Raw genomic sequence first — 13,285 nt, forward strand, 5'->3', positions numbered from 1 at the left:
AGGTATCATGTTCCAGCAACAACGCAACAATGAATACTCACAATGTTAACAACTTATAAATAAATACTCAAGCAGTCCCAGCCGGGCATAAGGGACTTTAGTGTAGCCGAATATCACAGAATAGCGATCTTATCACAAGCAAACATGGGTTAGCCGCCATTAATCAGCACTGCTGCAATAAATAATAGATCAAATTCACTAAGCCTGTATTCAAAAGGAAATAAATAAACAACACATGGGGGCTAATATTGAAAGCCATATGTGAAACAAGCCCGACAAGTTTCATTCCGCTACCCTCCTCCTCCTCCGTCATCCCGCCCCACCCAACCCCACCCCAACCCCTTCCTCCGTCAATTACTTCCAGCATAACAAGATCTGGGGCCGCTCGGGTTCCACGCGCCGGTCCCCTCTTGTATATTTTTGCGATGGGATACTAATTCATTCTCAGAGGCTCTGCATAGCAGGGCCATGACACAGAGGTTTACATCTGGCATCGGAAAGAGAAGCGCCAGCCGTGCCAACTCGCCACTGAAGCTGAAGGCCCGGCAGGCAGGCACGGAGAGAGAGAGAGGGGGGGGGAGACACAGACACACAGAGACGGGGACACAGAGAGAGAGAGAGGGGGAGAGTGAGACACAGACACACAGACACAGAGAGACAGGGACAGAGAGAGAGAGGGGGAGAGTGAGACACAGACACAGAGACACAGACACAGAGACACAAAGAGAAGGGACACAGGGGGAGAAAGAGACGACCTGCTCTCCTCCCACTACCTTCCTCCTGGATGATTCTCTGGTGCTACAAGTGCGGTTATTCATAGGCCAATTATCATACATGAGTATGCTGTGAAGAAGCATGCAGAGCTCCTAAAAAAAGCAGCGTAAAAAGCATGTGACGTGTGAATTGATTCCGTTTTTAGACAGAAACAATTATTGGATAGCATGTTTGTGAGTAAATGCATGTCGTTGAGTGAATATTAGTACACGTCTGCATCAATGCCTTTGTTAATAAACCCGTATTAATAAATATAACCACGTGGACTCTTTATGGTACCATGTGTGCAAAAGGGTGCATCGTTCCTGTGCCCTAAGGGCAAACCAGGTCCCTTTATAATGTGGACGCATGCTCTCTCTGTTTAGAGTGTCTCTATGGTCCCAAATACAGACAGAAAGTGGGTAGGACTCTCTCCTCCCGGCCCGTCCTCCCCTGGTGCAAGTCGAGTTACACAGCGGGGCGCTTTGTTTGTTGAAAGAGCGGGAGGAAGAGAAGGAGAAGGAGGAGGAGGCGCCCTTGCCACGGTCAAAGTGATGTTCAACGTCCCATCCAAGGATGACAGACCACATGTGGCCCCCCCATGAGGAAGGCAACACACAGGGTGAGGGAGAACACGGTAGGGGGCCGGGGCATTCAGCTTGTTCCCGTGGCTTGTTAAACACTTAAGGGAATTTGATTTCTGTTTGTAAATATTGCCGGAGAAATACAGCTGTGGCCGTGGCGGCATGGAGCTCTGTGGGGGGGGGGGGGGATGTTGTGAAATGAATTGCACACAAACAGAAGAGGTCTCACACACTACTCGGAAAAAGTAACTGCACGTATGGAGCAACAGAGTCATCCACATCACCGCTTAGTAACTGGTGAACCGCTCTTAATATTCTTTAAGTCCCAAACAGCCGTGACAAATCACATATACACACACACACACACACACACACACCAACAAATATTGTTAGTTTCCAAAATACCTACTCTCTTCTCAAACAAGTGAGAGCCGCAGCGGTGAATTCAAGTTGCCATTTGCAGTACACACGTCAGACGGACACTCACCAGGCACGGGGTCGACCGTCTCCCTGATAGGGCGACTGCCCTCGTCCGCGTCGCCATCCCGGGGGCCCCCGATGGCTCCGTAGTACAGGGCGATGACCAGCTCCAGGATGCGCATGAACATGGGCAGCTGCTGGTCGGTGACGGACAGCTTCAGGCTCTCCACCATGGTCTGCATCTGCCGGGGAAGAGAGAGAGGGGCGTGTGTGTGTGTGTGTGTGTGTGTGTGTGTGTGTGTGTGTGTGTGTGTGTGTGTGTGTGTGTGTGTGTGTGTGTGTGTGTGTGTGTGTGTGTGTGTGTGTGTGTGTGTGTGTGAGCATGTGTGGGTGAGCATGTGTGAGCATGAGGGTGTGTGATCATGTGTGAGTGTGAGAGCATGTGTTTGTGTGAGGGCATGTGTGTGTGTGAGATCATGTGTGCGTGAGAGCATGTGTGTGCGTGCATGTTTATGCGTGTGCGTGAGTGTGTGTGTGTGAGAGCATGTGTGTGTGCGTGAGAGCATGTGTGTGCGCGCATGTTTATGTGTGTGCATGCGCCAGTGCGTGTAAGAGCATGTGTGTGCGTGTGTATGAAGGCTGCATGGTCCAGCAGAAGCGCTCACCTTGATGAGCGCAGGGATCTTAGAGTTCATGTTGTCATAGGTGAAGTGGAGGCGTGTCCTGAAGGAGCACTTGTACAGCAAGGGGTCCTGGTAGAACTCAATCTTCCCGCTGCCATTGCGCTTGTCCAGGCACACCGTACAGTCCGAGAAGTTGATCACCTTCCTCAGGACCAACTCAGGGGCTAGGTTGGGGTGGAGTGGGATGGGGTGAGGGCCAGGTAGCATAAGAGGTGGACATGGAATAGACCAGTTGTTCCCAATCTTGGGGTCAGGACCCTACTTGGGGGTCCCCTAATGCATCCTGCATCCGCATGTGATGATCCATTTGAGCAAACCATATTTTTCTTAGACGTCCTGTAAACACAAACTGACTTCCTAATGATTTATAGCCACGGGCAAACTACTAATCACTTTGTGTGTGGTGGAGCTAAGCGATTACACAATTTTACTGGGAAATTGATATTACTGGCAGATGTTGATTGGATCAAAACAATGTGTGGAAGCAGAAGCACTAAATTTAAAGTTTCGGTCGCAAACATTTTCAGAGCTGGAATTGTGGTCCCGGGCCAAAAACGGTGGGGAACCCCCGGATAAACTGATGCATGCATCCGACAGACACTCATAATAATCACAGGTTTTCAGGAAAAGATCCACTTGTGAGTGGATTACACACACACACACACACACACACACACACACACACACACACACACACAGGAGCAGGCCCTGGCAGTAAATCCTCATTATCTCTGAGCCTCCTTCAAACATAGGAAGCCTGGGGGGGGGAGACACTGTGCAGACACCCCAGGGCTCTTATGAAGTGTGGCATTTACAAGAGGTCCAACTAAGTGGTACGTGTGTGTGTGTGTGAGGGATTGTCCATAATAACTTTCCAGGTTGTAGCAGACTCCTCCCGTCCGCCAATAAATGTTGAAGGCCTTAGTCACCTTGCAATTACTTCATCTGTCCAAGTACCCCAGCTATAAAGGATATCAATATTGACAACAATGCCAGGATAAAAGAAGCTGGCGATTTTTCGGTTTGCAAAGGCTTACTTTGGCAGTGACAACTGCTCACTCCTCAATGGGGGAAATTTCCTCGCAAGCATTATAAAAACAGAGCGCTGTTCTCAGATTGAGAACTCTGATAATTTTGTCAATTGAAACAGCTCTTGACATTTAAACGGTGGCCCTAATACAGCTGTTTGGCCTGGGTTTAAATAAACTATAAACACTCAAACATTAAAATAATCCTCATGCACAAAAGGTTGTCGTTTTGCCTCGCAGCGCAGATTGTGGACATGGGGAGGGGTACGAGGTCTGCGATTGGTCGGATCCCTCACCGGTGATGTCCATGAAGGCCCTCTCCCACGCGTCGTCGACGGTGTAGCACTCCGCCGACGTGATGTTGACGGATAGCACGATGTCGTCCTCCACGTACTTCAGGATCAGGTTGTTCACCACGATGTTCACGTTGTTCACCACGCGGCGGATCAGGCTCTGCACATAGCCTATACACACACACACACACACACACACACACACACACAAACACACACCCCAAGTTAAAACACAAGGAGATGTGCAATGCATGTGCAAATATGCACTCGTGCAACTCACATTATAAATCACCTTACACCAAGGTACGGATGTATAAACATTTGCCAAGGCGGGCCAGGGTGAGCCAGACATACACACACACAAACAAACGCACACAAACACACACACGCACACACAGTGGTAGAGAGGCAACTCAGCCACACATTAATTTAGTGCTGATACACAGTGAAAGACTGAAACCATGGCCTGGGTTCCCTGAAAGCCTGGGCTCACTGCCGCTGACCCCTTCCATCCTACAGGGCTTGTAAATGCGCGGAGGGCCTGACATGTTATTTCTTAGTTCTCGGTCTAGGGCTTGGACGTGAGCAAGTGGAGTGGGGGGGCTAAATATCTGTAAGAAAACATTGCTGGTCCTCACTGTGCCTCAGCGCGGCCACAAATCTCAGCCATATTTATGGATCTCTGAAGGGCTCTCTTCTCCTCTCAGATGTGAGGCCCGGCTCAGCCCTACACTAGCGTGCACAAACCCTGCTTCACACACAGCTCTCCCACCCTCAGTCTCTCTCTCTCTATCTCCCTCTCCATGAACATGCATGGAAGCCTGGTCACACTCAATGTACACAAACTCTAAAACACACTTGCGCATGTGTGTGCGCGCACACACACACACACACACACACCTTCGAGGGAGAGTTACGGTCAGCACAGAGAAACTTTGGCCCTCCAGAATGCTAGGATTGTAAATGAATGATCTCTGCTGGCAGGCCAATGACAAGGAGGGAGAAGCTAAACAAATGGGTGTCTGGTGTTGAAAGTATTTTTATTATACGTTCACTTGATAGTGTGACGACTCGACCTACATGTTAAAGGACTCATATAGCACGCCTAAACAGCCTGTGAGCAAACCATTCATTGTAATTATTGTATAAACACATGATGGACTATTAAAACGTATGACGGGGGGGGTCAACGTGGATAGAATTAGACTAGCCAGACGATGTGAGGAAGGGGATTTGGGTTGATTCATTTTTGCGATGATGGAGCGAGAAAGGAATAGGAAAGGGGATTCTGCGGTGGACGGCCTGGGATGGTTAGGGAGGTGTCGGAGAGGTGCTGGTAAGGGGGAGGTGAGAGAGACGGGGCAGCCCCGTCGGTTGGGTTTCAACCGAGCCGGGGGAGCCATGCTACGGTACAACCAGGACCTCCTAATGGCCTCAGTGACGCCCAGAAACAGAAGCTTTGCAGGGAAAACATACATGGTAAGGTCATTACTCACCAAAGTAAGAAAGAACTAAAAATATTGCAGACAGGGGAGTATCGACCATAAAGTATGAAAATATACAGCAATAAATCCCCCTAAACCAGGGGACGAAGGGCCTTATTCATTCCTCCCATGTACTGTTAAACACAGTCACTCAGAGTTAAAACATATAAACCTTTAATGCCTATTCCTTATTTTCCAAACCAAATGTTTGTCTTCCTGTATCTACATGCGTGGCCGATACCATGTCACAGCGGAAGACTGCGCTGGGGAGTACTGGTTGTGTCGGTGGGAATACTTAAATGGATCCGTTCGCTTTGCAGCGTCCCATACACAACTACAGGCTATACATTAGCATAATCCAATAGGGAAAATTCAACTTTGTTTGCAGCTTGACTCAACAACGTGGGAGAAAGCGGTTGCCGTAATTCTCCCGAACACACTGTGTTTTCATCACTTGCATGTGTAGCGAGCACGTAAATGCCTGCTGCGTGCCTGAATGTGGCCGTGTGGGTATGTGTGTGTGGGTGGGTGGCCGCGGGCTTCCAAAGCCCACATTGCACCTGCAGACTGGGCAGTAAAACAAGCGCTGTACCCCCTGCTATTTCCCGCTCTGGATCCAATTTACCCATATCAGGGGCCCTCTCTCTCCCTCGCTCCCCTCTCGGAGTTGTGTAAGCCGGCTTGCCGTTTGCGGCTCTCTCTTTCACTTGTCTTGCGTCGGCTCTGGGCCCCCCCCCTCTCTGTCTGTCTGTCCCTCTGTCCTTCTCGGGGTGAACCACTGCACCGCTCTAAACCTCTGTAAACAATTGACACAGCCAGCACCTGTGCCGCGGCCCACGGGGAAGGAGCCCACTTAAAATTGTTCAACCATAAAATGAGTGGAAAAACCAACTCCTTTATGTGATCCCAGCTCAGGCCAAGCACTCTCTTCTGTGCAATACAGGAAAGAAACACTACACTGTCCACGTTCGCCCGCTTCCCTGTATATGGAAAGTATTAGCAGCTATTAGCTGTGCCAGTTATTAGCCGGCAAGAAAGAGATTGACAAGTCTGTCGGACAAATATACAGTATGCTGATCCTGCGCTGCTGTTCCGCAATGAATACCTTGCCACGGCTCGCGACGTGGCCAGAAACCTATTAGAACGAGAATGCTTGGCTACTGTAGGACAACAGCGCCTTTCAACCGCGGCGGATTATTCCCAGTATTCCATAAACCCCTATTTACATCTCCTAAGGATCGTTTATTCAACTTCCAGGAGACTTTTGCAGAGTGATAAAACCTGCAGGTTTTCCAGATGGCCAAACATGAGCTATTCGTCGCATTAAAACACACCAGGCCAGCAGCGAACTGTTGATACAGCCTTGTCCTTCAGCCCCTTTTTCCTGCTTCTCCTGAATCCCAGTTAATTGCAGATTAGAGGTTAACAATACCGTGCTGTTTTCTGCCTCTCCCAGTCATAGAGGGTTACATTTTCTACCCTGCTGGCCAAGCCTGATGAGCCTGGAAACCAGAAGAAGGCCCTGTCCGACCGTTAGCCTTAACAGCAGCGTGTTGGGTTAGCACGTGAAGCTTACTTAAAACAGCGTTGTAGAATACAGCAACACACGCAACCAGACACACAAACACACACACACAACCCAGACACACACACACACACACACAGAGCGCAAGGAACACATCCGCCTACAACCTGGCACTTGGGGTTCCTTTAAAGTTCCCTGTAATCAATAAATTATTGTATAATCAGAATTAGCAACAATGTCAGGCTTCACATTGTAGCCAACAGGCAGCAGCCCACCTAGAATTGTACGGTAGTGCTCCAGCACAACGTATAGTCTGCCACCATTGACCACGACACACCATGTCCTCCATTCATGCGAGTAGTGTTTCCCGTTAATACCGGAACAGCTGCTGTATTTATCCTCTAAGCAGCAGCCCCAGTACCAGCAATGCAGTAGCACTGGACACAGGACTTATGCTCTGCTATTCAACCAATCATACTCTCGGACTGGTCGGCTGTCACAAAGGGGGGGCGGGGGCCTCAAATGCATGCAAAGTCTAACACGCAACAAGACGAAGAATGCACACACAGCACTGGCCGTACACATATGAGTAATCTCTCACAAGCGTGTGCACAAACACACCAGACACACGTGTGTAAGACAGTAAAAGCCTAAAGGAATGCTGCAGCAGGCATTCCAAATGACCACCGCCTCAGAGTGTGTGTGTGTGTGTGTGTGTGTGTGTGTGTGTGTGTGTGTGTGTGTGTGTGTGTGTGTGTGTGTGTGTGTGTGTGTGTGTGTGTGTGTGTGTGCGTGCGTGCGTGTGTGTGCACATGTGTTTATTCCTCTATTGTCATGCCGGGAAGATACAATGTGTTCTATGGGACAGCTGTGAAAGCGAACGGGTCTGAAGGTCATCATCCAGTGAGACGTAATGCTGAGGACAAGAGGCTGGGTCCACAGGCCGTGCTTCTGGAGGTCAGCCTGTGAGTATACTGGTCAGTGGGGAGCGGGGTGTTGCTCCCGACGGTATAGCGAGAGAGATACGCCACACCGTGCCAATAGATAGCCGGCAGAGTCAACACCCAAAGACACGCCACATAGCGGCGGAGAGGTCACACGAATAAATCATAGCGAGATCCCAAGGACACTGGAAGGACAGCGAGCGTTAAATCACATGTCCTGTAACCTCGTGACCACATCATGTGCGGAGAGAAAGTGGACATGGCCGGTGAAGTCCAGGGGTCCCGTTGAAGCAGATGGGATGTGTCCCCCCCGTCCCCCCCAATTGCAGCATGTGCACAAGATGACTCAACCCACAGAAAATGCTGTTTTGTAATTATCGTTAACTTTTACACTGAAGAGGGGATTTGCACAGGGACGACGGCAGCTCAAGTGATGCTAAATAAGTCAAGGAAGACCAGTGATTGCAGAACCAACCTCAGTGGCGTGACGCCATTGTTTACACAACAAAAATACTACAACTGACCCAGACTGTTAAAGGTGTCAAGAGTGTGCAGCAGAGGCCCAGGCATGGGCACGGCAGAGAGGAAGAGAGCTGTGCATTTCTCTCCAACAGTGGCCGCCCGATTCCCCCACCGGCAGCCGTAAACATAATCACTCGCAGGATCGCCCAAGGTGGGAACACTTGGTCTTTGGTCTCTGCGTGGCTACCAGTCACATGGCAGACGACTGAACGCTGGCAGTTTTCCACCGCGGGCAGAACAGGGAGGACAAATCCATGCAACATGTGAGAGCGCAGAGCCAAATGGCTGTATAATTGCCGGTGGCGGCTTTCTAGTGTCGGTTGTGTTTTGTTTCGGTTGTTTTGAAGAGGGGAAGGTGGAGGGGGGGGGGGGGGGGGAGAGCAGATGCCTGCCGGAGGTTATGTCGACGTTGATGCTGACGAAGAGTCCAGACATGGCTCTTCAATCACTGCCCCACGGACACGTGTACGCACACTCCTGCACACGCACACACACACACAAACACACACACACACACACCTTAAACAAGGGAGTCTGCGGCTATCCGTTTCTGCTGAGACAGAAGCGGTGAGCTTGTGATGTGATTAACTCAATTCAAATTGAGGCAAGCAAGCATGTGGTGTAAACAGGGTGGACGAGTGCGCACTAATACAAGACAATGTGTGCTGCTATGGGGACGAGGAACAAAGAACGCCTCGGAGCATAGAAAAAAAGGAAACGTGAGCCCTACTTTTTTTTTTTTCCTTAATCTCATAATTCAAATCAGCTCTAGGAGAAAACTCTGCAAAAAGAAAATGACACATGTGTCATATTTATTTATATTTATTTTTCCGGTGTGCTCAAGTCATGGCGCATTACCATGGCTGCAAAATAAATGAATGGACAACCTTGTGAGGCATTGTGGATGGTGGTCACTTCCTTAAGACACCATGGGGATTGGCGAGTGGAATACTGGTATTCACAAGAGCAAACTTTAAACAACGCAGGCCTATTGACTGGGGGTGAGCAATATCGCCTACGCTGGTTGCCACGAGATTTCTGGCCGCATATCCTGACTTTTGAAAAAAACATCTCTTAACTACAATTCCAATATCCGTAACAGGTTTGTTCTGTGTCTCGTTCAAGGAAAACATCCTCCGGCTGAGTCACAGCAGATTAGCCTTACCTCTCCCGCCTTTTACCTCTTTTCTTTATTAATATCTACCAGGAACCTGTGGGATTACCCGCGATCATATACCTTCTTTACTTAGCGAGCTGCTGTGACTCGTGACACCAGAGTTGTCTTAACAGGCGGTAATGGATCCAGTGCGGCAGTGCAGGGAAGGTATAGGGGCATGTGCATACAAACGCATTCATGCACGCACACTCACACACATGCACACACACACAGACACGCAGACACAGGAGTAGATGTGTTGAAGTCGGGCCCAGAGGGAGGCCCTGGGCTGGGAGGTTCCCTGCTTTAACAGCTGGGGAGAGATATTATCGCATAGCGTCAGGCCTGGAAATGGATCCTCCCCAGGAACAACCAGCCGGACGGCAGCAGTCGAACAGGCTCATACGTCCACATACGTAATGGGGCTCTGGGATCAGGGACTCCAGGTTGGGTGTTAAACTGTGACTGGCTCCTAAAAGCTCCATCTCCCTCGCTAGAGTTTTGTTTAACTCTAAGAGCTATGCGTTTTGTTTCCATCTTGTAATTCTCCCGCTCCCTCCTCAAGGTGCGTCTTCCTTTTCTCCAGACCTCCACTGGCTATAAACTGATAAAGTTTTTTTTCCCGTTTATTGCATGAGCCAGAGCTTTTAATCTAACTTTTAAGTACTATGTTAAGACGCATTGGCTCGGAATCATATATCATCAAATATATTTTATTTAATTTATTTATTTTCATTTTGGGAGGGTTTTACATAAAAATGAGAAGCCCCAGATGTGGTCACAATAAAACCCTATGACTGTAAAACATCAGATTACAACAATAGTGGGAGGAGAGTCAATTAATAAGATTAACCCAGAGGGCAAGTCTCTCTACAGCATGAAAACTAAAACCATCCCCTCAGTAAAAAAAAGAAAAGGTATTACTTCATGATAAAGGTGGTCCACCCTTTTCCAGGCCCTGTGAAGTAACTTCTCTGAACAAGACTGCAAAAAATAATTTGTAGTTTACTAGTTATTAAATCATTGTGGCTTTTTCTGTTTTAAAATAAATGCACAATTCAAATATAGGGGGGCTTATTTAAACAAAAAAGGTGAATGCATTGTGGGTGGCCCCATTATGGGATTTTTTTTTTCTCGAAAACATTACCTAACAGCGTTCATTTGCAAAGCCATAAATAAACAATTATAATAAAAAGGGTTATGACGTTAGGCCTGTCCGAGCTAAACAAGGGTCCTCATTGTGAGGTGGTGTGAAGAGAGGCAGGCTCGGAATCCATGGCCCCTGTAGGAGGTATTCGGTCAAGTGGCCTTGCTGATAAGAGACGTCAGTCAGCAATTTATCACATGGACACCCCCCTCTTCTGTTCACTCTCTCTCGCTCCCTGGAACAAACACCGGTAATAAAACACATCTGCATCTTCATACAGGATTCCAAAAAACCTCTGCACCAATGACAGCTCTCATTCACATGTTTCAGTATTGGGCTGCTGCTGCTATCAGGGTGTAAAGACGGTACCCGCTGTGACGCCGGCTCTTCATTTGCATTGTGCGATGATAGCGTTCACGCTCCAGCAATCGTAAAGGGGGCAGATTGTAAAAATGAAAAAAAAAACGCCTCCCGCCTAGTGTAAACAGCCTCTCCTCTCCGTCTCTCGCTCCCATCCCGTCCTCCCCCGCTGAGCCCGTGCATGCACCGCCGGGTCACTCCCGGAGCAGGGAGTCGGGGTAGCCCGGCGGGGCCCCGGGGCCATCACTCACCTGGGGGCAGGTCCGGGTCACTGGGGGCCGCCTGCTGCAGCCTGCGGGGCTTGGCCTGGGCCTTGACACTGTCTGAGGCACTGCGGCTCGTGGAGCTGGAGCCACTCTCATGGTCATCCTGGTTGAAGAAAAACACACATAAACAGACACACACACACACACAGCCGTTTAATGACTGTTATGTAGTCGTTGAGAGAAGGATTGTATGCAAGGGGGTGGGGGGGGGGGGGGTATCTGTGTGTATGTATGCAAGGATCTTCACCCAACGAGATCCTAAACCACTACTCCACCTCCTCCTTCCCCTCCCCATTTTACAACCGGCTCTACAAATAAACTGTAGACCCTGGATATGAGGGAGCGAAGGCCTCTCCTCCACAACCAGGGCATGTCATCAGCACTCACAGACCAGGGGACTGTTAAGCCCTGGAATGCAACAAGAACACCCATCAGTGTGTGTGTGTGTGTGTGTGTGTGTGTGTGTGTGTGTGTATGTGTGTTCAGAGTATGAGGAGGAAATGGACATCCCCCTTCAGAGATGAGCCCGAAGATAAACAAAATGGGCCGAGATTGGGGCGTCTTTATTTATTGCTACAGCCCGTTGAGTGCCGGGGCTTCAAGGGGGCTCTGTGGCAGAGCGATGGAGGATTGAACTCAAAACAATGGGGACAGGAGGAGAAACAGTGGTGAGGTCGGCGGGTCACGATGCAGTGGACTGTGTCTATCAGGCAGGCCATTGACCTTTATTACATCTACTGCAGGGTTAACGGCAACTCCAGAGAAGTGATTCATGGACTACTCCTAAGAAGGGAATCTATTCTAAGTAGCACCAGCACAGCTTCATATATTATTCCTGCCATCGGACCACAGAGAACCGGTGGTAACTTTGAGCAATTAGCAGGGAATCCAGGTCATTAATTAAAAGGCTCTGGCCCAGATGACGTCGCTACATGCAACTACGCTGGCAGCCGTATTAATGACTTAGCGGGACGGGTGGAATAATTCACAGTGCAAATTGTGTGTGACAAAAAATATGGTACATAAAATGACTGACTTCAAATGACAGTTTTGGCTTTTCATGGCGTAAAAGGTCTCGGGGAGAACAGTTTGTGTTCACAGGCCTGGACTCAATGGAGCATGATCGCAGGAATAACATTGGTGGGCTTGGTTTTTACGATAAATCATAAGCTACTTCTCCAACTACTGGTACAGACAGTTTGCACTCCAAATCCCCTTCACTTTGGATTAGCCCTCCGGCGTGATGACAGTGGGACAACGTTTCACTGCTTCTCTATTTGCCCTCTGCTCTATTCCACCAATGACTCAATACCTTGTCGTCTTCCCATCCACACACAACGGGGGGCTGTGGATTAAAGAATGGGCCAAAGAAAGAACAGATTAATCAACGGAAGAGGGTGGGAGGAGAGAATCGGTGAGCATTAAAAAAAATAACAAAACAAGTCATAAAAAATAGGAACAGAGTATGATGTCAGAAGGAAAGAAAACCAAACGATAAAGGTGAGAGTAAACCTCGCAGTGTGGCGTGATTAGGGCGCTGTAATCTTCACCGTCAGCAGGGGCGGTGAGGTAGACACACGCTGCCGTGGAGCGAGGAGTAGGGAGGGATCACATGTGGTTAGCATTTAAACTGAGTGGGGCTGGTGGGGGCCGTGTGTGTGTGTGTGTGTGTGTGTGTGTGTGTGTGTGTGTGTGTGTGTGTGTGTGTGTGTGTGTGTGTGTGTGTGTGTGTGTGTGTGTGTGTGTGTGTGTGTGTGTGTGTGTGTGTGTGTGTTAGGGGAGTGCTTTGGATGGGTGTGTGCTGGGGTGCTTTTTCTGTGTGTGTGTTGGGAGAATGTGAATGTGTGTGGGGGTGCGTGTGGGGGAGAGGGGGTCAAGTCAACCCCTTATCCTGCGTAATGTAAACAGCCGAGGTGTCAAAACCAAACACATTTGGCTGCCCCATGAATGCATGCAACTGCTGGGTATATACCTCCACATATAGATGAAGCATAGCACCCAGAAACAACAAATACGCGAGAAAGACTATGTGATACCTGTGACCAAGAAACACACACACACACACACACACACACACACACTACTGCTAGTGTGATGCCACTGGCAGATGATGATGATGA

General features: G+C 49.1%; 1 protein-coding gene across 3 annotated transcripts in view; it reads right to left on the reverse strand.

Annotated features, from left to right (window-relative positions):
* The window catches only part of vps13b (vacuolar protein sorting 13 homolog B), a 328,377-nt gene that overhangs the window by 298,896 nt on the left and 16,196 nt on the right, over positions 1–13,285 (reverse strand). For all 3 annotated transcript variants that reach the window (XM_079746793.1, XM_079746792.1, XM_079746794.1), the window contains exons 4-7: positions 11,151–11,268; positions 3,765–3,932; positions 2,423–2,604; positions 1,825–1,999 (exon numbers count right to left, since the gene is read on the reverse strand). In XM_079746793.1, the coding sequence (XP_079602919.1) occupies positions 1,825–1,999; positions 2,423–2,604; positions 3,765–3,932; positions 11,151–11,268 (643 nt within the window). The remainder of the gene's footprint in view (positions 1–1,824; positions 2,000–2,422; positions 2,605–3,764; positions 3,933–11,150; positions 11,269–13,285) is intronic.

Source organism: Pollachius pollachius (assembly GCF_949987615.1).
Source record: "Pollachius pollachius genome assembly, chromosome: 1".
Lineage (NCBI taxonomy): Eukaryota > Metazoa > Chordata > Actinopteri > Gadiformes > Gadidae > Pollachius > Pollachius pollachius.